The 27,362-nt window shown below is 41.4% G+C and overlaps 1 protein-coding gene across 2 annotated transcripts in view; it reads left to right on the forward strand.

The window, feature by feature from the left end:
* Positions 1-1,187: 1,187 nt before the first annotated feature.
* The window catches only part of LOC102192012 (proteoglycan 4-like), a 29,971-nt gene continuing 3,796 nt past the window's right edge, over positions 1,188-27,362 (forward strand). Inside the window, exons 1-11 of one of the 2 annotated variants that reach the window (XM_005753561.1) lie at positions 1,188-1,664; positions 9,178-9,214; positions 14,523-14,563; positions 14,977-15,070; positions 17,184-17,319; positions 17,440-17,599; positions 18,611-19,828; positions 23,257-23,328; positions 25,508-25,739; positions 26,320-26,611; positions 26,687-26,887. In XM_005753561.1, the coding sequence (XP_005753618.1) occupies positions 1,574-1,664; positions 9,178-9,214; positions 14,523-14,563; positions 14,977-15,070; positions 17,184-17,319; positions 17,440-17,599; positions 18,611-19,828; positions 23,257-23,328; positions 25,508-25,739; positions 26,320-26,611; positions 26,687-26,887 (2,574 nt within the window). In that variant the 5' untranslated portion in view covers positions 1,188-1,573. The remainder of the gene's footprint in view (positions 1,665-9,177; positions 9,215-14,522; positions 14,564-14,976; positions 15,071-17,183; positions 17,320-17,439; positions 17,600-18,610; positions 19,829-23,256; positions 23,329-25,507; positions 25,740-26,319; positions 26,612-26,686; positions 26,888-27,362) is intronic. The other variant, XM_005753562.1, reaches the window with a different exon arrangement.

Consider the following 27,362-nt stretch of genomic DNA (forward strand, 5'->3'; position numbering starts at 1 on the left):
TTGTAGAGAGTTCAGAGTACTTGTTATTAGCTTAATCGTTTAAGAGGCAGATATTCAATTCACTTTTATGTATATACTGCCAAATCATGACAAAATTCATTTCAAGGTGCTTAATATTGTAAGGTAAGACCTTACAATAATACAGAGATACCACAACAACAAGAGGACCCCCTGTGAGCAAGAGCTATGGTGACAGCGGGAAAGAAAAACTCCCTTTTAAAATGAGGAAACCTCAGCCAGAACCAGGCTCATCATAGTAATAACAAATCATTAAATGTAGAGTGGTGTATAAACACACGGTGAATGAAAAAGTGTATGTTATCCATTCAATAAGATTTAATTAACACCCCTGAAGCTTTGCACTACATGGCTCATTTAACAATACAATAGTCTCACTCATGATCTATTAAAAGCCAGACCTTTACCCTGTTCCTGCCCACACGCACACTGGAAATCCATTACACATTTACAAGAATCAACGTAGACGTAACTGAATTAATGATGCAAACACTAATAAATTCAGGATTCATGTTAAACATTAACCATCCCACGAGTCTGTGTGGACATCAAGTGGAAATCAAGTAGGTAGGTGAATAATAGTAAGCAAACTTTCCCAGCCAGTATAACCAAAGTGCCAATTCAAATTCAGTCATGACTGTATTTAGAGTGTAAGCTTTTGTTTGTTGTCTTAAAATAGAAACTTTTGTTTCTATTTTAAGACATTTTGGTTTATTTTGTACTACTTTGCACCACTATTTGCGCCCCGTGGAAGATGTTTCAGATTGTTTTGTGTCATTTGAATGATTTTTGTGCTTCTTTGTCCAAATTCTGGGTTTCTTTGCACATCATTTTGCACGTGGGAGAACATTTTCTCCCACTTTTTGTGTCTGGGCGTTCAGGACATTTTGAGGCTTTTCTAGTTGTTTTGGGCCCCTTTGTTACTTTGCAGTTATATATTTGCCGTTTTGCGTGTTGGTATATTACAGTTTAGGTCAGGTGCACTTTAAAAAAACAACAACAACTTTTCGCCACCCATGTTCATCCTCTTCTTCCGCCTCTCTACCTGGTTACTTCTCCCAGCACATACTGCCGCACACCATGACGTTAAGTTAACTAAACTAAACGTTTAATCCTCCATATTTATTTATTATTCTTCTCCGCGTTTTTTTCCCTGTTGGTGACGTCACGGCGTCGGAGAGCGCCGAGCTCGCGACCAGGGAAAACAGGGAAGCTTGGAGAAAGTGTCATCTGAAACTCGCCGCAAAGATAGTTGTTGTCTGTATATTAAGACTTTACAGACTGCTTTTTCTCGCCTCGAAATCTTCCGAACACGCGGTGGAAGTGTTCAGCTAACCCTGGAAGTCATGTTGGGGCTTTAAAGTTGACGGTGTTTGAGCTTTCGCGGTGCAAGTTGGCGACGAAGCCAAAACAAGAGGAAGAATAAATAATGTGCCTGTCGCCGCCGCTGCTTCTGTTCTGACACAGCTCCAGTTTCCCACAGATACTCAGGAGAAGCAATTTGAAGGAGGAAGACAGAAAGTGAGAAAATAAGGTAGTAAAAGAAGAAGGAGAAATGGCCGAGGCACGCTCAGAAGAAGAGGAGGAAAGCGTGATGAGGGACACTCGGGAGCAAGTGGTCCGACGACAGCCCAACGCCTCCAGAGGTAAAGAAAGAGCCACAAACATCATCTTTATGCGTTTGCTTTAAACTGTTTCCACCTGATAGACATCCAGTTCATTAATACATAAGGAAGAAATAAGCTGTCACGAGTCTGGAAGGAAATACAACCCCCAAGGTTTGATATTATATGACCACATTTCCACCGATAAAGCTCAAAGCAAACAAACTGTCAGGTTTATTCTCTGTTATTCTTTATTTTCACATTGTGGTAATGTTTCTGTTTCACTTTTGCTCTATTAAAAGGTATCTTAACATACTGTTTAGCAGCTCTGGGATCCCAGACCCCCCCTCCCTTCCTCGTCTGTGAATGTTTAGCATCCCCGCAAAATCTATCACAGCACTGATAAAACGGCACCTTGACATGCATATAATGTGCAGTGTAGGCTCAAAATGCCGCTCACCTAGGGGTTTAAGAGGCAAAATATGAAGCCTGGATCCAGTGTGGACAGCGTTTATGATACTTGGTGTACATTTCAGGTCTAAAACCTTTAAATAAGAGACGTTTTATGAAGCGCGTTAATGTTTAGAACTGATTATCTGATTAAAAATTAGTTGGCAACGTTTTTTGATTGTTATTTTTAAAGCATGAACGCTAAAATGTGTGTATATTTCCTAGCTTTCTTTTATCTTTCTAATCTCAGACCAAGCAGGCAGTTTAGATTTGGCAGCACTTGAGTGCTTTGTCATTTTTTCCTCAGACCACCTTTTGTTTAGCAAATCGAGGGAAATCACAAACACATTTCTGATAAGGTTTGTTTAGAAAGCCGTGATGTAGATGAGTGTGTGTCGCCTGGTTGAACTCAGGGTTGTAAATTCTTATATCATGATGTGAACTTGCCGACACTGGGGTCAAAGTTTGTGTATGCCTGTGCCAGGACTTACAACCATTAGTTGAATGACCAAGTCTTCCTCTTTGTATCTCTCGGGGAAGTTAAATTATAACTTGTCCTGACTCTTCTAGGCTTTTCTCAGTTAGTGCGTGAGTAAAGTGAGTCTGTAATTCTTAAGAAACTCTTCAGATGATGCATTCGCTTCTGCCCTGTGGTTAGGGCGGGTACATTTTTGGAGAAATTACCACCGCGTCTTGACATGATTAACTGACACAATGCCACCTGTGTGTCTTTTTCTGGTTGTTATGTAAAGTTTCTAAGTCATCCTGGGAGTAATGTCAGGCTTAAAGATTAGGCTGCATGAGATTAGATTTAATCCTGGGTGATATTTTTGTGGTGGCTAGAGAGGAATACTGGTGCTTTTATGATTTCATTTGCTAAACATGGAGCTGTAAGTGGTAATTATATTTATTACACAGTTGTTTTGACTTTGCAATACCAAATACTCACTAACGTGACAAATTATGGTTATTCATAGTACATGGGTAGAAAATTGTATGTTTCCTAACTGTCCTGTGGCAAGGAAGTGGCTGTGTACAGAAGGCCTACATTTAAAAAAAAAAAAAAAAAATATATATATATATATATATATATATAGCATACCTTTTTTTTAAAGACAGGAAACCAAAACAACTTTTACAGGCTGTACTTTGAGGAAGTGTTGGCACAATGTGACTGTAATCTGTGACCAAAACAAAACAAGACTGTTCATTTAAATGTGAGATCATTGCATCTTTTGCCCTAATTTAGCAAACATTCCTCATCAGCAGCCTTATTCTGCATCATACATCAGAGATGATGGAAAAGGTAGATGGGGTGACCATAACATCGGTGGTCTTGGACTTTGGATTTCGAAAAAGACAAGCTGCGAATGGTCAATACACGGGCACATGTGCACTACATTGACCAAAGAACTGGGCCACATAGACATTACCCCACATAGCAGACAGATCTGGCCTGGATCTGGTGTCATGCTGGCATTGCTGGCTGACTTCTGGCATGGTAAGTGGTCATCCAGATATGGACCAGGCCTGGCGCAGATGGCACAGTTTATGCAATGGCATGCCACATCTGGCCCAATTATGGTTTAGTTTATGTGGCCCAGGCTCACAAAAAACAGGTCTTCATTTTTTGTGGTTCAATCTAGGGCTGTTCGATATAACGATATATATTGGATGACAATATAAAAACGTCTATCGTTTCATATTACGCTATCGTTTGTTTCGTGTTTACACCAATTTTTTTTCATCGTTTTGATGGTCACTAGTGGCTATATTAATTTGTTAAAGTTATCTCTTTCTCTTATATTTAATATCACGACACTACGGACGGACAAGTGACTGTTTTTACGTGTTGTCGTTAGCAACCACGATGATAAAACAATGGCATGGCTTTGCCATCCGCTTGTTTGTTTTGCATGTTAACCTTTCACAATAAAGCTCAAGATCCTGTTGAGACTTTTCAAAATAAACTAAATCCCATGAAATAGCATGCAGGATTTTTACGGATGAGAAGCAAAAAAGAGGCGTTAGGTGCTAAAAAATAAACCTTAGACTCAAACGTTAGAACAGGCTTTTCCCCGCAGCACGCCGTGTAATAAATATTCACAAAGAAAGCGGCGGCCATTACAATTTATGTTTAAAAATGTATAACTTCATGCATCGGTTAAAAGTCTCAACTCCAGGTACACAACGCCCAGCTGAAAACACTTCCTGCAAGTCGAGCTGCCCGAGATTCACAGAATTTACAGAAAATGTTAAATTTTTGTGATTTATATCGTTATCGGGATGATGGATGTCTTATATCGGGGTATGAGATTATGGTCATATCGCACAGCCCTAGTTCAATCCCTGGCTCCTCCAGTCTGCATGTCAAGAGTGTGAATAGGTAGCACTCATGTAGGAAGCACTCAGTTTAGAGAAAGTGTGTGATTGGGTGAATGTGGCATGTTGTAAAGAGCACTTTGAGTAAACCGGGAGGGTTGAAAAGCGCTATATAAGAATCAGTCCATTCACTGTCCAAACAGAGTTTCGTCATGTTACTTTTGCACTATTATGTTCTGGCACATGTTGTTATTACATGGCTTGATTAAGGTCCACATTAGGCTGACATCTGGGGTCAGAGCTGAAACTGTTCTGGGCCAGCAAAGGACCACCAGTGTGTCTGCAACTAGCCTTGTGCTGGCCCATGTGTGGGCCACTTCTAGCAAACCTGATCTGGGCCACCAAAGGGCCATCATTCTTTGCAGTATGTGGGCCAGATCCGGGCCATACCAATTTTGCTATTTGGGACACCTACAGGAGCTGCTTGGACATTGAAACCCTATAGCATGAAGCTCCTAGTGCACCGTGTGTGTGCTCATGTTGATGTCAAAGGAAGACTGGAGTACCACATTTACTCAGTCAGCAGTGCGCTGATGACCTTTACACAGTCGGTGACACGCCCTGTAACTTTATCTGATCTGCCACTTCATGGTCGAGTTGCTGTGGTTCCTAAAGACTTCCAGTTTGCAATAACACGACTCACAGTTGATGATGGAAGATCTAGAAAGCAACTGGCTTATTCCGACAACTCTTCAGACAACTCTTTACAGCGACCCATCCTTTTCATGTTTGTAAAGGCACACTGCGTGATTTATTTATTTAATTAATTTTGTTTTTTTTGTGGAAGTTTGAAAACTCTTGAATTCAAATAGTGTGGCAGAATAATTTTGTCCATATTTGGCGCAAAAGTCTTGAACCATCCTCATTTCTTTATATTTTGCTAGAAAAATGGGAAATGGATTCAGAAGTTTATTGAAATGTAGAAACAAATATGAAAATGCAGCATACAAGGCAAAAACAGAGTTTGTACAATTCTTGAAAGCCAGCATTTAAGGTGACCACCTTTATTCTTCAACACAGTCTCTTAGGCAACCTTTATTGTCATTTCTTTAAGTAGTCTTCAGGAATAGTTCTCCGGGCTTCATGAAGGGCAGAGCTCTTCTTTGTTGGCTACCTTTTGTTCCATTCTCTGGCAACGTGATGGGAAATGGCATTGTTCTATAGAGCGTTTCTACTCTCCCAGAGTACTCAAACCACTCTATATAACATGCCACATTCAAAGACCAAATAAATTCACCCAGTCACTTTTTTCTAAGCCTTTAGTGCAGGGGTAGGCAACTCCAGGCCTCGAGTGCCGGTGTCCTGCAGGTTTTAGATGTGTCCTTGATCAAACACAGCTGATTCAAATGGCTAAATCGAACCACTCTCCTTCTGATCAGTAGTCAAAGTGCTCTACCTCCTGAGCTACAGCCACACTGCATCCAATATGATTAATAATGTTGACCTTAACACCCTGGGGAGGCCAAACCATGACTGAGGTATGCTTTTCCTGTTTCTTAAGGAGATGACTGTCAGGTACTGTTCATCTGCTCTGGAGTTTTTTTTTGTTTGTTTTTTAGGCCTGCTACTAACTCTTCGATTTCTGTTCATGGTGTTTAGGGAAGAGGAAACAGAGAAAATGGGAAGTTAGGATTACTTTTATTTCTTTGAACAAATTCTGAATTTGAATATACAAATATCTGAAGGCAAGGGATGGGATTTTTGTGTAGGAAGCTTCTGGTTTGTGTTTGTATCAGCCAAACATGTTTGAGCTGGAGTCTAAAATGGAGGTGGAGTCTAACTATGAGATAAGATCCTGTCAGAGGAAGGAGGTGAATGATATCGAGCAGCATCACAAGTGCAGCCCGGCCATGGAGCCATCGGGCAGCGTGACATGAACAGGCTGGGACTAGCTTTCAAATTAATAAAGGTTCATATCCAAAGGTGAATTTTTGCTCCGTACTGAACTACAACAGAACACATCCATAATTCCCAGACAACTCATCACCTATAGAAGCTAATATAGCCTTAAACCACAAAATACATATATCAGGGAGTGTGTGAGAGTCTGAGTTGTTTGTTGTTGTTGTTGTGCAATGAAACCCAACCATTTGATGAGCTGAGCTCACTTGGTTTTCATTAAATGTGTTTCAGATACTTTTTTTCTAACTTGAGAAATTGAATAGCAGAATATTTTGCAACATGAAGACATTGTTTATTAAAAATTGTAAACCATATGGAGACATTAAGTTACAGTCAGAACAACAAATACAGTGTGTGCGTCTGTTTGTGCAGCATTCCTGGACTGTGGTTTATTGTCTCTCTGTGGGTTTAAAAACAGTCTGTTAATAATTTTTCTGGCATCTGAGGTTAGGGTTCGTATTCAGCCTTTTCTTAGCTTCGGGACGTGTAGCTTAATGAAAAACCTTATTTTACCAGCACTGTTTAGTGTTATTATACATTCGATGAGAAGCTAAAGTGAACAGCGAACATTTAAAAAAAGAATACCTTTGAAAGTAGTTGACCTTTTGCAAAAAAGGAGAAAAAAAAATCTGAGCTGCATATTTTTAAAGGCTTTATTGAGCAGTCACATGTTTTTCCACACAGGCTCATCTGTGAGAGTGACAGGTGATAAATGCCTCATGTGAGTGCCACAGTTTTCAAGGATAAACATTCCCTCTGGAAGACTTTAAACTGGCATTGTAACTGAATTTTCAGCCGCTTGGCAGCCATCTTGGCAATGCCTTTTGGCAGTTATTTGGGCAGAAGCCTCCCTGTTCTAAATGAATGGGAAGAAGGCTTTAATTCCACTTGTCACCTGGAAAAAAAAGTGCTTAAATAAAATCAAAGATCAAATTAGATTTTAAAAAATGCTTTAAACTTCCGTGGCGTAAATGAGCTTAATACATTTAGTGCTTCATGTCCACTTTAATGGAGTGTTGATTTCTTTCCTCCTACTATCTAAGGAAGCTTCATTGGGGGGAAAAAACTGTCCAAATCCCCTTTTCCTCACTAACCTCTGACCTCCTCGTGGCACACAAGAAAGCCAGTGGATGACGAACGCTGAGTGAAATCTGCTGCGGTGTGCATCTTGCGTGTTTGAATGCAGCTCCAGCAGAAAGCTAAGCCAGCCTGCTGCGCAGGACAAACATCTGGAAGTATTAAAACTCTGATGACTCCAGCAGAATCCGTCTGCAGCCAATTGCAGCCTCACTTCCTGGATGTCCTCTGCCTATCAGGAACCTAGCCAGAGCTGACGGGCTGTCCAGTTGGAGTTTTTCAGGGACAGAAAGTAGAGGAAAAGAAGAAAAAGCACTGAAGGGAAAAGAGAGACATTTTTTTTGAGTTTTTGAAAAGAAGAACTATCTGCAGCAAGTTCTGCACACACGTCAGCATCTAGTTTTTCTGGACTTAAGCAGGTCATACTGATCTGGTTATCAGTTTGGGTTGGAAAGGAAGAAGAAAAAGGAGGTAGGAAATGGAAAAATACACATTCACAGAAAGTGCAGCTCTGCTTTTTCTTGGCTTTTCTCCTCCTTTCTCTTTTTTCTTGCTTTCTTCATCTTGTTGAAGGCATTATAGGAGGTGGTTCATATTGTTAAAAATTCAAATGCTCCCTTAACTTTTTTCTGTGGTGATCACATGACTTATCAGGATGATTGTGACATCCTCTTCCTTTTGTCTTCACTTAGTTTCTGTAGGTGGCACTATTTTTCGTCTGCACTAAACCAGGATTAATCAATCTTTATTCTTCTATTTTCAAACCAAGATAAAAACAGTTTTGTCTTTTCAGCCTAAAACTTTGGAATGCAAAACGACGTTATTGAGGTTGAAGTTAAAATTTTGTTTCTCATTTCAATGTAGGACACATTAAATTATAATCAGAGGAACTTTTAGTACTTTTAATAATGACTTTTGGTCAATGTAAACACTTTGTTTTCACATTCAACAAGCTGCCCAAAGCATTCCTCAGAGTTTGGTCCATCTTGACATGTTGGTATCACATAGTTGCTGCAGATTTATAAGCTGCACGTCCATGATGTGAATCTCCTGCTTCTACCACATCTCAAAGGTCCTCTATTGAATAGGAGATCTGGTGACTGTGGAGCTCATTTTAGTACAGTGAAGATATTTTCACTTTCAATTTGGCAGTTTGAGATAATTTATGGTTTGTGACATGGTGTGTTCATCATGTCATCAGAAGATGGGTTCACTGCGGCCATGAAGGGATGGACATAGCCGGCAACAATACTCAAGTAGGCTGTGGTGTTTCAATGATGATCAGCTGGTAGTAAGAGGCCCGTTCTCTGTAATCCCTCGTGTAAAGGTTGTGTGGGAAAATCAATATAAAATATTCAGACAAGCACATCAGGCACCAACAACCACGCCACCTTCAGGATCACTTAATTCACCTTCAATGCCTATTCTGATGTTCAGGTTGAACTTCAGCAGGTTATGGTCACCACGTCTTCATGCGTAAATGCACTGAGGTGCTGCCATGTGCTTATCTAATTAGATGTTTATATTAATGAACATTTAAACAAGTGTAGCCAATAAATTTGAACGGTCGGTGTAAATTACGTCATATGATCCACAAGAAAACCAGAATAAGTTATATAAGTTATTTTTACTAAGCAATAACTGAGCTGGTCTAAAGCCTTTTCAGCTCTTTGCCCACATGAACTCCTGAGTTCTGTAGACTAAACAGTGCCTGTTGGTTTACAATCACTCTTTCTCTCCCCAGGTCGTCCTGACAGACATAAGCCAGAGCATCGTCACAGGTAGGAGGTTTCACATTTCACTGTCTCTGCTGGCAGTATTTGCAAAAATGACTAAGTGCTTTGAAGAAGGGTGCGTCTAATCTCTCCCACATGTAACAGACAGTTTGCCCTGGAGAGGTGCGTTTGAAGTTGAATCCAGGTAAAAGGTCTGATTGCTTTGATCTGACCCTCTAAAAGGATTTACCTTACAGTACGAATCAGGCGTCTTTGGGTTAAAGGCGCAGCTTTGGAGGATTTTCTTCAGTATCCTTGCAGACTTCCAGGGAATGCTTTTCTCCCCTCTCGTCTGTGGTCCTGACACACTCCTGAAAGTATTTTGGCTGTTGGCCGGTGGCCATGGCAACTAGCTGGGGAAGTCACCGGGTTTAAAAAGTGTGTGTGTGTGTGTGTGTGTGTGTGTGTGTGTGTGTGTGTGTGTGTGTGTGTGTAACAAAGTGTTGCTTTTGTCGAGCTTATATCACTTAAAAGACGTCGAACAAAGAATCCAAAGTGATTGTGAGAGGATCCAAATGCACAAATATATGGCAGGTTAAGTTTATTACTGAATACAGAAGTGAGTGGAAAGTCAAAGAATCTCCATTAAGTAACTTTTGAGACTTTATTTTGTGTATTGACCGACTGATGTTTGGCCAAGTCTTCTCACCTGAAGCAGAACATTTTTTTAAAAACTGATTCTGTTTTCCAAACTTTCATTGAATAAAAACTTAAAACCAAAGAAGTGCCAAAAACGGTAGTTTCTCTAAATGTCACCTTAGACACAGGTTATGGGATGCTCATGGGATACAGTAGTGACTTGTTACACTACATGTAGCCTCGAGCTTTATTGGACACTAAGAGGGCCATAATTTACAAAATAAACATTATATTAATATCAGTGAAAGTTGGAACTAGTGATTGAGGCCATAAGATCACCAGGAAAGACCATCTGTCATGCCGAGGACTTATATTATTACAGAGGCGCAGGTTGCTTTTATAACATCAGAAGATCACCTTTAGTGACCTCCCACCTCTAGACGCTCAAGATGCTTAAAACATTTGCAAAGCCCCCTTGGACGAATATAACGTGTGAAGCTCGTCTTTTTTTTTTTTTTTTTTATTAACTGAGGGGGTTGTGTCATGGTTCCAGAACAAAATGAGTGGGTGTGCGTCAGATGTTGGTGAGGGTAGTCCCTGCCTCTTCACCTTACCATAGCTAGCCTTGAAAAACCCAGAACTTGTTCTAGTGGTCGTGAAGTCTTTACTAATATAAACTGAGGTGTCAAAACTCGTCATTGAGGCTACAGGGAGGTCGTCAAATGTCGTCTTTATGGGTTAAAGTAAAACCTCATCATCGTCTCCTTTCCTTTGGATGACCATCTACGAAATAGCTGTTGTCCAAAGGTATCTGCCATTTTCTTTATTGCACAGTTTCTCTGTGCCAGTAGGCTTTTAAATCCACATAGGAATCTGGGCCCTTAGGAGCCATTAAAAACACCTGTTTTGACAACAAGTGGTTCACTTGTCTTACTGCATTTAAATGTTTTTTGAACTGCTGAGCAATCAGTTGCACACAGCCCACAATGATGTAATGGGAAAAGAAGAAAACCAGTGAAAACTTTTTTTTGAAACATAGAAAAGCTACATTAGCACAGAGGTTCATTGTTCCTGCCGACTCTCACCTAAAAACTACAAATCATACCTTCTCCCAGTCAAACTGACACCTCTGACGGTGTAAACAAAGCTTGCTGAGCAGAGGCGTATTTCACTGACATTTAATAAGTGCATCGTGTTTTCTTCAACCTTTCTCTGCAGTAAACAAGGAGAAGTGGAAAGAGGAGGATAGAAGGAACATTTTTTCCACCAGTTTAAAGTAAAGCAGTGTGTTTGGGCAGTGTCAGGGGTGAGTCATGTGTGTCTGTTCATAGTTAGCAGCTCCGTGGCAGAAAGAGAGAGGGTGAGCAGCAGAGTCAAAAGACAGGCTGATCTATAACAGAAAGAGAGAAAGAACCGTCCTCGCGTCCTGTTATCGTCTTGGTGAGTCTGGCTAGATAACCTTCCTAGATTAGGAAATACTTTTCCATTTAAAAAGGAAGAGCTTTGGCTCACCTTTTCTGAAATGTCTGCTGTGATAGATGGGATTGCTGACAGTTGGGAAAATGGTCTATCTATTTGATAAACATGCTCCCAGTTTGGGAATACCAAGGAATTCTCCCAATTTATTTATTTTGTTTGTACTGGAATTTTAGCTAAATGTGCTTTCAGCAAAGTCTTTGCTCTACAGCTCATCTGACCAATGTGACCTCAAAGTGGGCGAGTCCAGTAAGTGTGCTGTATTGAAATGTGTTGATCAGAGTGGAAATTTTCAAACATTCTCCCTACTGTGTAATAATGCCAGTATCCACACAGCAGGAATAACTGTATATTTTATTTTTTATTTTTTTTTAACTTTTTTTGAGTTATTAGTGATTTTGCTGCAGGTTTTTGGCCATCCAGTGGTGCAGACTGGGTTCTTGGCTCTAGAAGATTGTAAAGGTGAAAAAACACATTTAACTGACAAATAAGATTCATTTAAGGGAGCTGCCATGAAAGTGACTCATTCTGCACCCTTTAGCTGAGGACTGAGTCACATGAGTTTTGCTTTGAATCATAAAATTATGCAGTATTATGTAAGAGTAAGCATACAGATCGGCGTTTCCGACTCTAACCGCCCTAGCTGCACCGTTGGAGTATATCATATATGGCTCTTTAAAGTATAGCCAGCAAAGTCTCAGGAATCAGGTGACTGAAAACTAAAGTCACACTAAAAACAGATCAGTTTTTTTTATTCTTTAAGATCTTGTGAATTCAGCCCTAATGGTCAACGTTAGGGTGATCCCACCGGTCGCAGCCAGTGTTGGGAAGGTTACTTTTAAAATGTATTCCATTACAGAATACAGAATACATGCCCCAAAATGTATTCTGTAACGTATTCCGTTACGTTACTCAATGAGAGTAACGTATCCTGAATACTTTGGATTACTTAATATATTATCATGCTTTTTACAACAACGTGAATGTACTATTGCTGTGTGATTTATTACTATTACTGAAGGTCCGCGACTCCAAACTGTAGTAAAGGGACCTCTGGCTAATACGGCGGGGTCCCTGTCGGCTCGTAGCCGAAAAATAGCTTTACTTTGTTGTGTGTTTGTTGTGTGGGTCAACTTTGCTTGCGAGAGACAGAGAGAGGCGTTGAAAGGCTGCTCCAACGGAACTTATTGCTTTCGGAGGAAAACATGAACACAGTGTACAGTCGAGTCTTAATAGCTTACTTACAACTGGGCTCGTCAGGCACTCTTCTTGGCTGCAGTGGTTATTATTATATTTACATGCTTCCAGCTCCCGTTTTTCCTCGATGACTGCTCGTACCTTTCCACTCCCCTTTTTCTCCCTCCTCGCGCTCACAGACCCATAACGTGTATGGCAGTCCATTCTCCCTGCAACACGGACTACACTGAACATGATGCTACATTCTTTAGAGCTATGCTTGTAGCGTTCTGCCTGTTAGCTTAGCACAACAACAACAACAACGAAAAGGCGCTCTCTCACCCAGGAAACACACAGTCGCAGAGAGAGAGAGCGTCGCCCTGTAACCATGGCAACCGTAACGCTGCCGCCTGGAACAACAGAACGTAGCTGTCAAACAAAACCCAAACAGTCCTGACCCGCCACAATATGAAACAGGAAAGTACCCCAGTGTAATCCATTTATTTCAACAAAGTAACTGTATTCTGAATACCACCTTTTTAAACGGTAACTGTAACGGAATACAGTTACTCATATTTTGTATTTTAAATACGTAACGGCGGTACATGTATTCCGTTACTCCCCAACACTGGTCGCAGCAGATGGCCCCGCCCCTCCCTGAGCCTAGTTCTGTTGGAAGTTTCTTCCTGTTAAAAGGGAGTTTCTTCTTCCCACTGTCGCTAAAGTGCTCGCTCCTCCTGGTTTTTGCCCTTTACTGGCCAAGTCAACGGAAATCCTGAATTTGTAGTTATCTTCAGTGTAAGCATAGAAAAAGTGCTTGTGTGAATGGGTGATAATAGGTGAATGCTCTGGGATAGTTGAAGTGCTTTATGTAAGAATCATTGCATTTAGTTAAATGATGCTGTTTTCAGAAGTGTTACCATATTTGAATGAGGCACTGAAGCAAATAAAATAAGCCATGGAGGAAGTATCATAGAATTTTGTCCTTTTGTTTCATCGTCCAGTGTTTGAGAAAACAGATGCAGCATTTACACTTGAGACACGCATAAACATCCACATGCAGTAACACAGGCCCTTTAATCACAGCACAGACTGTTATTGTAACAGAGCAGAGTGATGCAAGCTACAAAGAGGTGCTTTTTAACTACAGGAACTTTTTTTAGTTGGTATCTATTGGAGGTCATACTTCTCTTTTCGGTCTCCATCTAGAGGGACTGGAGACCATAATTCTTCTTAAAACTCACTTTTTATAGTCTTTTATTCATCCTACCATAAATTAAGCACTTTCCTTGGGCAAAATGAACGTCAGGTGACGTAAATATTTTGATTGTTCAAATTAATTAATGCTACACCAGTAAAACATTAATGTAAACAAACAATACATTTAAATGTTAGTCTTGGAAATGAAACAAAAGTAGGACGAACCAACTATAAGTGAAATCCAGGTTTTACCACGTATTTATTTGATAGAGGAAGTACATCATAAAAGTCATGAGAAGTATAAAAGTCAAGCATCCTCACAAAGTGTGTAGGAAAAAGTGACGTCAGAGGTGATAGTAGTAGGTTTAACAAGTCTGGGGGAAAAAGAAAATGACATTGGAATGAGAATTTGAGATATTACCTGAACCGTGTTGTTTGTTTGTTGTTTTAAATTATTATTAAACTGTTACGTCTCTCTGTGTCCCAGAACTGTTGGGACGGAAAATGTCTACAGACGTGTTTGGTTTAGATGTAAAAAAACAAACTTGTAGTCATAAATCCTGCATTTCCAGAAGACCAAATCTGTGACTGTTCTTGACTTGTTAATGAGGTCAAATGAGGAAATGTTTTCTGCACAAACCGCAGATTCATTGTTTGTAATTAGAGAACTGTACCCATCATTTAGATCTTTTGCCTGTATTGTGGCGATTCCCAGAGGCAAGGCAGCGGATGCTGAGCTCATGTGTGGAGTTCAAGTAGCGTGGACTGACTGGGACGACCGAGCTATGTTTGTCACTGGAAAACAGGGGGAGAGAGAGAGGAGGTGAGGTAGCAGAGGTGAAATGAAATGACTCATTGTTTCCTTTTTGTCCTCTCTGTGCAGCCAGGGTCCTTTGTCATCTATCAGAGCCGTCATCAAGAGAAGTGAGTATTCACTCTCACAAATGAACATAGAACCAAGAAGAATGAAACAAAATGTGCACAGTGTTTGGAGTGAAGCTGATACTTCCTGTACCTTGGATTTACGGTTCCTAAAAGTGCCAACTTTCCATCCGCTAATTTTTTTGAGGGCTTTAACTCTAAAAATAAATCATAGTTTTAAGGACAGGGTTGTTTTTCTTGTTTGTTATTGCACAAAAAAAATAAAAATTAGTTGATTCTGACGGGGTCGGGTTGGAGTCATCCACTTTTTTTTCTTTTAGCAGTGATGGAAAACATCTTGGTTCGTGTGACTATTTTGATTGTGTCCACACTGTTATCTTCTCTGTAGTGGGAATTTTTCTGCTTTGTTTTGCTTGCCTTTCTTTTTTCTAAAGCGGCTTCTGTTTTCCTATCAGCCTCTTCCAGGTCGACCACTCTGTCTGAGGCTCCCAGAGACAGAGAGCGAGACCGGGAGAGAGACCGAGAGCGGGAAAGAGACAGAGACAGGAGGTACGAGTCTGCCGTGCCATCATCATCACTGGTTCATATTTAACATGCAGATGTTTCATGAAGTGAAACGGGGAAAAGAAAAGTAAAATCCAGCTGTGAATTCTGTTGTTATGGTTACTCCATTTACTCAGGATAATATGTTAACACTTTAGCCAACAAACAAGCTTTAATCTTCACTTTTAGAGTAAATGAGCTTTATGTAAGGTGTGTGTATGTGAGGGGAAGCTCATCACTGAGCTCCTTCCTGCGTCACGTTTAAACACTTGGACGGTTCCTGGATCTGAGCCCGTGTAAACATTTGAAAATAGTTGTGTACTCTTTGAGCTGCGTGTGTTTGCCTGTTTCTTCTTTAACAAGGTACTTTAAAACCATTTACTATGAATTCTGAGATTCATCTGGGTTTTTAATTAATGAAACAAAATTATATTTATGTCTCAAATTTAATTCCCCATTTCATTTAAAAGCTAAAATTAGCATTTTTTTTTATTATGTTTTCATTTAAGTTTTAATTGACATCTTTGATGTGACTAAAAATTTAAACAGTTTTTTAATTAACTGATTAAACTGTTTGGGCTATAAAACTTAAAAACAATTAGAATAGTTTATTATCATTTTAGAAAAATATAGGTGAAAAAAATCATTACAGTCCTGAAGCTAAAATCAGGAAATGAACTTTTTGAAAAACAGTTTTTCTTTTCAGTGAAGTTAAACGTCCGTTTAGATTCAGTGAAACTGAAAATTATAACTTTTTGAAAAGTCTGTGAAGGTTCTCAGTCATCCAGGTCATCGTAGTCAAAGGAGCTTGCAAAGAAAAGCGTCTGGACTTCTTTAAGTTGCTTGAAGACGTTTCACCTCTCATCCGAGAAGCTTCTTCAGTTCTAAGGTCAAATGACTCTAAGGACTCTAAGGAAAAAAGAAGGAACACACACATGTAAAGGAAGCACTCAAAGCGTGCGGCTATCCTAAATGGGCGTTCTTAAAGTCAGCAAAGAGGCACAGAAAAGAAGACCAGACACCAGCGAGGGAGGATAAGAAGGACAGACGCAACAACATTGTCATCCCCTATGTAGCCGGTGTATCAGAGAAACTCAGGAGAGTTTTCTCCAAGCATGACATCCCGGTGTATTTCAGACCCAGCAACACGCTCAGACAGAAACTGGTTCACCCGAAAGACAAAACGCCAAAACACAAACTTAACAATGTGGTGTATGCTGTACAGTGCAGCGAGGAATGCTCAGACCTCTACATTGGAGAGGCCAAACAGCCACTTCACAAGCGCATGGCACAACATAGAAGAGCCACCTCCACAGGACAAGACTCAGTAGTCCATCTGCATCTTAAGGATAAAGGACTCTTTCGAGGATGCCAATGTTCACATTTTGGACAGAGAGGACAGATGGTTTGAAAGAGGAGTGAAAGAAGCCATCTATGTCCACTGTGAGCGACCATCTTTGAACAGAGGCGGGGGTTTACGACACCAACTCTCTGCCATCTATAATCCAGTTTTGAGATCCCTTCCCAGACGCCTTAACGCCCACTCACATCCTGGGCCATCTGACCTCAGGAATTCGCATGATAAGGTGGGGCCAGGTTTCACAGTGAGCTCACCTGAAACTCTGGCTGATTGGGACCCACACCCAGTTTCACACCTTGGCTCAGGCGATTAGAGGATCATCAGGGGGTCCTTTTGTCCCTCTGTGGGGGGATACTCCCACTAGGTTTATATCTGGGACTCTCCACCATTTGACCTTAGAACTGAAGAAGCTTCTCGGATGAGAGGTGAAACGTCTTCAAGCAACTTAAAGAAGTCCAGACGCTTTTCTTTGCAAGCTCCTTTGACAACTTTTTGAAAAGAATTTTATTTTATGATTTAGTTGATTAATTTCAATGTGTCAGGAAAATGTATACATTAATATTTAATGAATTTATTGAATTAGTGAGGATAAAATGTATGTTTCCATACCTGCTTCTAAAACACTTGTGTGACGTGTGTAATGTTTTTTTTCATCTCTGAACTTTGCACCTGTGTAGCTTTCAGAGCCTCCTGCCTGCTGTTGTCCTGTTTTAGATTTTGCTTTTTATAACCTTCCTTTAACATGTGACGTGTTTCCAGGCGTCCGGAGATCACCATCCTGTCAGCCGAGCCGCTGACCTCTACTTCCTGGTTTCCTGGAGCTTCTGGAGGGTTCCCACCTCCCCCTCCACCTCCTGCACAGATCTGGGGACCCACGATCCCTCCGGCCATACAGGTAAAGTGTTTATTCAGGGGTGTTTTTGTATTAAATAAATGGCTTTATTAAGTTTCATAGTCCTACCTGTGGATTCAGTGCATGTTTGTGTCTTATATTTGCTGGTTTTCTCTCACTCAGCCGCCTCCTACCTACGAGGAGGTGATCAGGGAGAAGACACAGGAGCAGGTTCTCTCCACTTCTTCCTCTGCCTCAGCATCCCCCTCGCATCCTGTTTCCAGAGTAACCATCTCCACGCAGACTGATCCAGGATCTGACCCTGATCCTCCAGAACCACAAGGCAAGAGTTTTTTTTTTTTTGGGGGGGGGGGGGGTTGTAAAGCTGGGTGATGTCAATAATATATCAATAACACATCAGTACAGTCATGACTTAAACAGTGCCGCTGTTCCAGATCTGCAGTCGTGTTGCCCTGCCCACACCTTCCAGCTGCACCTTTGCTACTTACGAGCTATTTATTGTGGAGAATATTGAAGCACTAAAAATTATTTTGCATGAATTTCACCTGTAGCGAAAAACTAATCTGATTTCTACATCTCCATTGTTGGGCTGTGGGGGGTCAGACGTCAACACACTCATAGTAAATGTTTAAAGTCTGTTCATATTAGACATAAGCAAGCGTTGAAATAACTGATTATGGTTCATGATTTCCTGCATCATTGCGCTGCCCTCAGCACTTTTATTAGCTTTTGGTGTTTCAGTTTATATATTCTTCATGTGTTATTATCTCTTTCACAGCAAGTGTGTAATGTAAATGACACTGTGCGCCATTTACCTGGACCGCTGTTTAATGTTTATGCTGTTGGTGACTTTAATAGCATTTGTAAATAGTATTATCTGACAAATAATGTGGTTTGCTGTGTGGTGCAGATCATAAGAGGCTTGTACTTTAGTGACTTAACTTCTAGAATTTTATTAGTCTGTTACATTGCACCCATATATTTTATGGGTGGAGCTTTCTAACAAAGTTCACTAATTTTAGCTGAGGCGCTCCACCATTTCATAAAAAAAAAAAACCCTAAATAACAACAACAAAACTATATTGTGACAGCCAAAGTACCAAATTCAGGGGTTAATGTTACAGTAGTTACACTATGTGCATGTTTTAAATACAGTACGATACAATACAGTCTACCTGGGAACTAGTGAGCGGCGTGCTGCCTGTTATTTTACATTTCATAAAGTAACAGGATGTTATCTGTTTCGTCTGTATCAGCCAGCTGTATTGTCTGCCTTTAGCCTTATTTTATACGTAAGTAATCGAGTAAAAGTAACTTCTGTCTGTGTGTGCAGTAAGAAGAGCAGTGAAACCGCCTCGGCCGCCTTGCCGCCAGCCTCCTAAATCATCTCACGTTGATGACATCACCAGCACTGCCAGCCAATCAGCGCTTGCCCCCATTGGCAGTGACACGCACATTTCCACGCACACACAGTCCTGTGACCTCACTGATCTGGGTTCACCTTCAACCTCGAACTCTGGTGTTCAGACTGACCAGTGGGATCAGTGCTCTGCTACTGTGGATGTGCCTCCTCCTCGTACTTCTCCCACCACTTCCTTTGAAGTCCCATTGGAGCAACCCAGACCACGTCCTCGTTCGAAGCCTGGCCTTCGACCAATCAGCAGCGAGGTTAAAGTTCAGACTTTGGTGAAGCTGCGGGAGGACGGTTTGGCCACGTTAGCCAGTCGTGCAGCGAGTGACCCTGCTAACCAACAAGTCACTCAAGGGAAATATTCTCAGGAGTTACTCGAGGCCTTCAGTTCAGACGAGTGGGGCTTCCCCGATAACCGCGGCGACACCAGTGGGCTGAGCCAGTCAGAGAGTGAGGAAGGGGAGGACGAGGACGACTGGGAGGACATGGCAACACTGAAAGCTAGGATACAAGCCTTTGAGCAGCAGCAACAGCAGCAGGTGAGCAGTGAGAGCTGTGACGGTAATGACAAACAAAGCGGAACCACAAAGAGGCCCGAGCCTCGACCACGCCCTCGTTTCCAGGGGCAACAAGCCAAATCTGGCCCTCCCACGATTGCCCCCAAACCCAAAAACTTTTCACCTGGCCCTAAACCGTCCACCAAGGGATTCTGGGAAGATGGAGGTTTCACAGCAGCCACAGAGGACTCTACTGAAGCCCCCTCTTCTAAACCTCAAACAACGGCAGAACCATCACTGAAATCTGCTCCAGGCCTGGAGCCACAGCCCATTAAACCCACAGAGAAACCCACAACAACACCCAAACCCCAGTCCAGCACAGAAACCCTCTCCTCTGCTCCTGTCCCAGCCCCGCGGCCCCCTCCACCCAAGCTAACCCCCTGTCTCAGTGACCCTAAACCCCCACCCAGACCTCCAGTCACCCCCAGGGTCAGTGTGGGTGTTTCACACCCAGATAAGAGCACCACCGATGGACGCACTACCCCAACTCTAACCCCGAGGCCCTTGGTGGAAGTTGGTGGTGGATCACAGACAGAGACCCAGACTGGAAGTGAAGCGACGCAGAGCGCCACAAACCAAAGTGGTGAGTTTTCAACACAATTCACATTCTGCTGCCCCCTACAGGTGGCTCCAAGGAACTACTGCAGTTGTTATAAACAATATAAACAATTAATAATTGTTATTAATTAATAACTATTAATTCATAATTGTTACTTTGTTTCAATTTCTTTACCGAAGAGTGCTGTGGCAGAAAAATAATGACCTGCTGGTGCCTTAATATCAGCAGTTTTTCACATTTCACATGGCAGGCTTAGCATTTGTGGTAGTATCTAGAGATTAGTCCCATACTGTAGTGGTTTACACATTTGCCATAAAAGTCGAAAGATCCCTAGTTTGATTCCAGGTTGTGTCAGGAAACCTTCCAAGCAAACATGCAGAGCTGTCTGCTTCAGTGAGTGCTTGTGAATAAGGAAGCAGATGAAAGTAGAATTGTGCTATTAGCAAACAAAGGAGGTGCAGCCATGCTTACTTATAGGTTGTGATGATGATAATAATAATAACAATGATAATAATAATAATTGACTAATAATAGCACTAATCTGCAGTCTTGGTGAACTAGTCTGTTGCAAGCTCTGGTTGAAGTGACCACCTCACAGTCAGAGTAAACGATAAACATTTCTGTAGTCACAGACAGAGGATGAGTTTGGAGATGATATGGAGGATCACCACAGCAGCAACCTGGTGCTAAATAAATGACATGGTTATCGGTCACCAAACCTTCAAAATAAGAGCCAGAACCAAAATACTTACATGAGTGTTCTGACAAACTATATATTTGTGGAAAAACTATACTTGGCACAGAAATAAGTTAGGGGGACATAATGTCATAGCAAAATAAGTTCTTGGTAATCAGTAATTGATAAAGATCATGGTTGGAGCAGCATGAGTGCTTGATATGATTGTTATTGATGTATCTTGTCGTTGAATACAGCCACCAGCTACTGATAGTTGTGCCTCTGGCTGTTGGGACTGACCATGTGTCACTTGAGCTGTTTTACAGGTTTTTTTGGGGGGTTTTTTTTGCTCCAAAGGTTTTAAATTGCGCTGACCTACATTTCCTGTTTTTTGTTTTTTTTGGGGGTTTTTTTTCCACATATCTCAGCAGTAAACTAAACACAGAAACTTCGTCCTTTAAAAAAACAAAACAAAAACCTCTTTGTTTCTGCACATGTGCAGAAGTGCAGCTCAGCTCACAAATATTTACAAGAGGGAAGCGTGCTGCTTATCTACTAGATAACCCGATGGTGTAGCTGCTGCTGATAAGCATTGACTGAACTTGAGAGCTGCGCTGTGATAATCTGCTATAGCTGGATTTACTGATAGTAAATGGGAACATTTTCCTTTTAATGCTACTCACAGTTTTAAGCGTGATGACCCGAAGATAACAGGGTGCAAATATAAGCTAAGCAGCCGGAACTTCTTTATGCTTTTTCTGTTTCTCAGTCTTATACATTTAGGTCTGTTTAAGGACAGACCTAAATGTATAAGATAAAACCAAAGTTTTTACAGCTTTGCCACCAATTTGGATTTTATATTCATCAAAATGTAACTGAAATGCAATTTTAATTCAAGGGTTCTCACAAAAGCATCATTAACTGTTTAGAAATGGCCTTTATATACACGGTTCCCCCATTTTCATTAGCTTATTAGACAACAAACAGTTTTATGACCACATGAGTGCCTATTTGGTTAGATTTAGACTTTAAAATGTATTAGGCTACAGCCTGGACATAAAGTAAAATACTAATTTAAATTTCAGCATTTAAAACTAAAAAGTTTGCTTTAAAAAAGGTTATTGTTTTGGTTAAAATGCAACTCTTGCCAGCTGTTTTAACGCTCTATTTGTGTGGTTGCCACGGTGACACATCTTCTCTGAAGAGCCTGGACAAACTATGTGTTACAGGGTGGCAGCACCTGTAGACAGCTATCTATGTTTCCTGTAAACAGGAACGAAATGATCAGACAGGGAGTCGTGGCTTGTCGTTCCTGAATACTCCGCAATTATTGCTGTTTACAGCTGCACTGAAAAAGTACCTTTATGTCCATGAACAGGGATGAATCGATTTCTTTACTGTGAGGCCAGGCTGGCTCTAAGCAGTGGACCGTGATGATGTCATTTCAGGCACAGCAGCTCCACCTAACTCTTCTGTTTGCCAGTGATAGCCAATCAGAAAGAAGTTGGCTTAAAAGACATATGAGCTAAATTAGCTTGTTTGATATATTTAGATTAAAAAAAATGCCCAATTAATGCCCTATTGGGCATTGTGTGTGGCACTCCTCTGGTTTTGTGTATGCTGAAGCATTATCCGTTAAAAGAGAAGCCAGTCCTGTGCTAATGTTGACATTTGAAATACAATCCGCTGTTTACCCTGAAACCTCTGTCAGGGATTTATAGTGGCGTCAGTGTTTGTGGTGCCTCCTCACTGACTGCTGAATACATATTCATTGCGATCTCAGAATTCACAATGAGCAACCGTCTCCTCCTCCATGGACCAGTGAAGTCCTTTCCGTCTCGGCCTGAGTTTGCAGACAAATTAACTAACCTATTTTTAAATGACACCAATTGAACCTAATGTGCTGTCTACCAAGACACCGAAACAGCGGACATTCCCTAAACCAGCCCAGATGTTGACTTTGGAATCAGTGCTAATCGCACAAAACTCCAATATAAACCATTTACAGGATGTTTCCTCCTGCTTTGTAAAATGGTTTTACTGGTGAAATAAAGAATGCCTGGGACTTTCTGGGAGGACTGACTGGAGACATTTAATTACACTTCGTGAAATAGTCACAAATAACGATGTCAACCAAGATAACAGTGCTGTGGAAAACATGGTAACTGCTGTACCACAGCAGATCATCTGCCTCCATCTCACCCATTCCTACTAACCTCCTCTCCACACCAACCCTCTGCATGTCCTTCCTCACTAAATCCACAAACGTCTGGTCTTCCTCTTTTTCTCCTGCTTTGCAGCTTCTACATCCTTTGTCTAATATCCACCATCCTTCCTTCACACTATCATCTTGGAAACTTTCATTCTTATTGTTATCCTAGTGTCACAAATCACCCCTGACACTGATCTCCACCCACCCCACCCTGCCTGCACTTCTTCTTCACCTCTCTTGAGTACTGTCCTTGAGTTCTGTCTGCTGCTTTGGATGTTTGACCTCCAGGTATTTACATTCACCTACCTTGACTACTTCTGCTCCTTGCATGGTCTAAACATGAATCGGTTGATTTGAGACCGGCTTCATGAAAAATTGCGTTCATGAAAACAAAAATAAGATGAGCAGAAATTCTCCCTCATCAAGCTGCAAGCACTGCATGAAAGTTATAAATGTGTCTCAGCTTCAAGCAGTTTAGAATTAGATTTTTATTAAATCCCCATCGACAACTTTATTTTCAGGTTTATTTTCTGATTTATTTAATTAATTTTTTTGTCATTTCAGTGAAAGTTGGAAGTTCTCGTCCAGGCGTCCCAAACAAGCCAGCAGCACTGATGGCACCGCGCAGAGCAAGTGGTAAGACGTGTGTGTGTGTGTGTGTGTGTGTGTGTGTGGACACTGAGCAGAAGCACAATAGAGTGTTTGAGAGCTTAGAGACACAAATCTGTCCTGCTTAGAAATCTGCAAACTTGCAAAGAGATTTTCTGTGGTTTGTGTTTTTGCATGTGAGTGTGTGTCTGTGTGTGCTGAAGGGAGGGGGGAGGGAAGGAGGGAGGGTGATGCATTATGCAATCCAAACCTTGTGAAAGAAAAAGACTGCGATTGTGTAAGGAGAAACAAGACCCCACTGTTGTTGTGGTGGTGTGCTGTGGGTTTGATGCACCAGAATTGTGTGTGTGTGCTTAAGTGTGTATGATATTTTTTCCAGGGTGTTTATTGGCTGCAGCATGAAGTTGTGCAAACAATAGTCTTTCATTAAATATATTTATCCTTCTCTCAGCTAGTAGTCATGCGCTGTGAGCCTCAGATTGGTGAGTGCATATTGAGGGATATCGACGCCCTTATCAGTTCTGCTCAGACGTCTCGTCCTCGATGGCACGACAGTATTTTTTGGCACAGCGAAAAATGTTTACTATGATTAAAAAATGTAAACTTAAAAAACAAAAAACAATGTGAAACTGCTCGTGGTTTTCCTTTGGTCACCGTTTTGTCTCCACTACACTGAACACAGAGTACAAACAGTAGAAAAAGGGCTGGTTTGTGACTCAGGTGTGAACAAGCTCCACCGATGTGAGTCTGACGTCACTGTTTGGCAGCGAGCTGTCAGGAAAGAAAAAACACATGACAGCACTGGAAAAGGAAGCTAATCGGCTTGGAGGCATTCTGACTTATACAACCGTTTGGAAACTGTTCTTGACTCCGGTCCTTACTCAGGATGTTTGCTGCTGTGTTGCAATGAAGCAGTGTGATTCTTCTGTGTGTGTTACTTAAATTTAAATGAATTTGGTCATCATTACGCCTTCTGTGTATGCCATACATTAACTACATGACCATAGCTGTAGTGAATCTGTCCTACCTCAAGCATCATGTAGTTTGATTAAACTGCAGATTTCCTGGAGTTTTGGAACAATAACAGCACTTCTGGATTGCTGGAAAAACAAAAGCCAGCACATGTAAATAACTTATTTAGGAAGCAAATCGAATGCAGACTGGCTGGAGGGACTCAGATAATCAGAGCATGTCAGAGACTAGTCTGAGCTTGTCGTGGAAGGCATACAGCAGCAGAAGAGATGGGAAATTGAGGCTTGATCGCAAATGAAGGCCCGAATCACTCAGTATTAATATAATGTGCTAATAAAGAGTTGGTGACTTTATATGGCCCTCGCTGAGCCTGGTTCTGCTGGAGGTTTCTTCCTGTTAAAAGGGAGTTTTTCCTTCCCACTGTCGCCAAAGTGCTACTCATAGGGGGTCATATGATTGTTGGATTTTTCTCTGTATCTATGAAGTGCCTTGAGGCGACTTTTGTTGTGATTTGGCGCTATATAAATAAAATTGAATTGAATTGAATATGGAGGTCCAGCAACATTAAACTCACCACTTGGTAACCATCCCATAAACAGGTTTGGGAATTTATTTGGGAAGTTATTTTGAAGCACTGTGCAAATTAAATGTTAGTGCCTGTTTTTCCTCTAGAAGTTGTTAACCATATTTAGTTTGCCGTGTTTCTGTTGTGTCTTAGTTCAAGCACACATTATGCATTTTTTGCCAGCAGAGGGCAACAAAGGACATTTAAAGCCTTACTGATCAGTGATTTAGGTTTAAATAGAAATGCAATCTGAAGAAAAATGATTGCTGAAGCATCTCAACATAAACAAGTAAAGTTCAGATGATGTCTGTGTCAGCAAACATCATCATACCAGGAGCATCGCTCATGTCCAGAAAGAAGAGAGCTATGACAGGTGCTTGGTGTGAGTCTCTGTAAGTCTAGCTTTTGTTTTTTGTTGTTCGCACACTAAAATTTGGCTAAAACGTAAGTCATTCAAAAATAAAAAGATTCTTCTTAAACGTTTAATCTTGACATTGTAGGAAAATTTTCAAGATTTTGTTCAAATTATTCTAAAAATTATTTTAATTTTTTTTTTTTTTTTTTGCGTGTAACGTTGGTTCACCTTTTCTTGGTCATTGGTGAGCTCTTCTTTTATGTAAGTATGTATGCATTTAATTAAAGCAAATTATGTTTGCTTTCTGCCTGCAGCCCCAAATCTGGCTCCCAAACCCTCTGGAGTCTCATCAACTCCTCTGGATCCAAACCCAGTCCCGGCCAAACCTGCAGCAGCCCCTAAAACTTCTGGACCAGCCCCAGCCCCAGCCAAACCCCCGAGCCCGGCTCCAGCTCCGGCCTTGAGGAAGGGGCCTGTGGTCCAGACCAAACCTGAGACTGCCAACACTACAAAACCAAACTCCTCAGACCCTCCTCTGCCGCCACGGTAAGAAAGAGAGCCAAGCTTTAGGAAAGATGGAAGTTTGCTGCAAAGCAATGAATTTCGAGGCTGTGGTGTCTCTGATCCATATGCTGTAAGGCTAATGCAGAGGACCGGGTTCAGGTCCACCACAATTTAAAAACAAAAAAAAAAAAGGCTGAAAATCCCAAAACATACTGAGAGTGGTTTCAGTTGAATTTTGACTAACCTCTGGTGCAGTACGGAGCAGCCCCTCTTCTTTCAGCTACATACAGCAGTCGACCCTCAGAGCCATACACATCAAGAACTCCACCTTATTCTACTTTATCACTGTAGATAATGCATACAGATAAACCAGCAGCATTTCACAGTGAATGCAAACAAATCAGTCCAGCGGGATTTGATCCAGAGATAAACAGACTGAGGATGAAGCATTTTTGTGTCTACATAGGTGATTACCTCTGAACCTGCAAAATGAGGTCCAGCAAAATTAAGAAAGTAAGGTAGTAGGTGTTAGAGGGGCTACAGCTGACTGCTGCTGTCTTCTCTTGAAGACACCTCCTGTTTATCTTTACCTGACTAATAATACTCTTTCTTTTACCTTCAGTCCATCCAGTGTGAAGCTCCTCCCCCTTCGTCCACCACCAATCAAATCTATCCCCGGGCGCCCGCCGCCTCCAGCCATCAACTCCACCTCCTCAGGTAGCCAGAATCCAACTCTGTCTAAAGTTAGTCCCGCCCCTTCCCTTTCAGCTGCTAGTCAGGTGACACCTTCACTGACCAGTTCCAGTCCTCCTACTTCAACAGCCAATCAAACACAGGCACAAAAGGCATCAAAGCGAGGACCACCTCTGCCTCCACGCCCTAAACCTGGACACCCTCTGTACAACAGCTATGTGGTAAACCTGCACGTGCACACACACACACAAAGATACAAGTTCTGATTACGTTTCTAATTCCACTTTATCTCTCAGAAGCAGGAAGTGCTGATCGTCCTGGATGACCCGAGTCCCTCGCCTTCGGAGCATCCTCCAGGCGAGAATCAGAATACCACCACCCCCCTAATCAACACATCACAGTGTCTGCTCGATCTGGACCCCAAGCCAGAGTCCGTCCCTAATCAGGACAACCAATCGAAACCTGCCCTGGAGGACCACAGCCTGTCAGGCTCAGAGGTACAGCTTCAGATTTTTTTTTATTTTTTTTTAGTTGATTATTCAAATCATTTTTGAAAAAGGATCAGAGGTCACCTGTCAGGAGTGGTGGGTTGGTCCAGACCAGACAGGTTTGTAGCTCTGGACTACAGAATCAGAATCAGAATCAGAATCAGAATGGGGTTTATTGCCAAATGTTGAGCAGGTTTACAACATTAGGAAATTGCTGCGGTGCTTCAGTGCAAACATGGTGTCATAAATAACACTTAAATAGACATGGAAAAAATAAAAGTAGGGATAAGAATTAAAAGTGCTACGTGGAAAGATATGTGCATGAGATATACATGAGATATATACATGAGAATAAGAATTAAAAGTGCTACGTGGAAAGATATGTGCATGAGATATACATGAGATATATACATGAGAGTAAGAATTAAGAGTGCTGCGTTGAAAGATATATACATGAGTGCAGGTGGTGATCAGTGCCAAACAT

This window comes from Pundamilia nyererei, unplaced genomic scaffold (assembly GCF_000239375.1).
Source record: "Pundamilia nyererei isolate P.nyererei 1_Seehausen unplaced genomic scaffold, PunNye1.0 scaffold00438, whole genome shotgun sequence".
Classification (NCBI taxonomy): Eukaryota; Metazoa; Chordata; class Actinopteri; order Cichliformes; family Cichlidae; genus Pundamilia; species Pundamilia nyererei.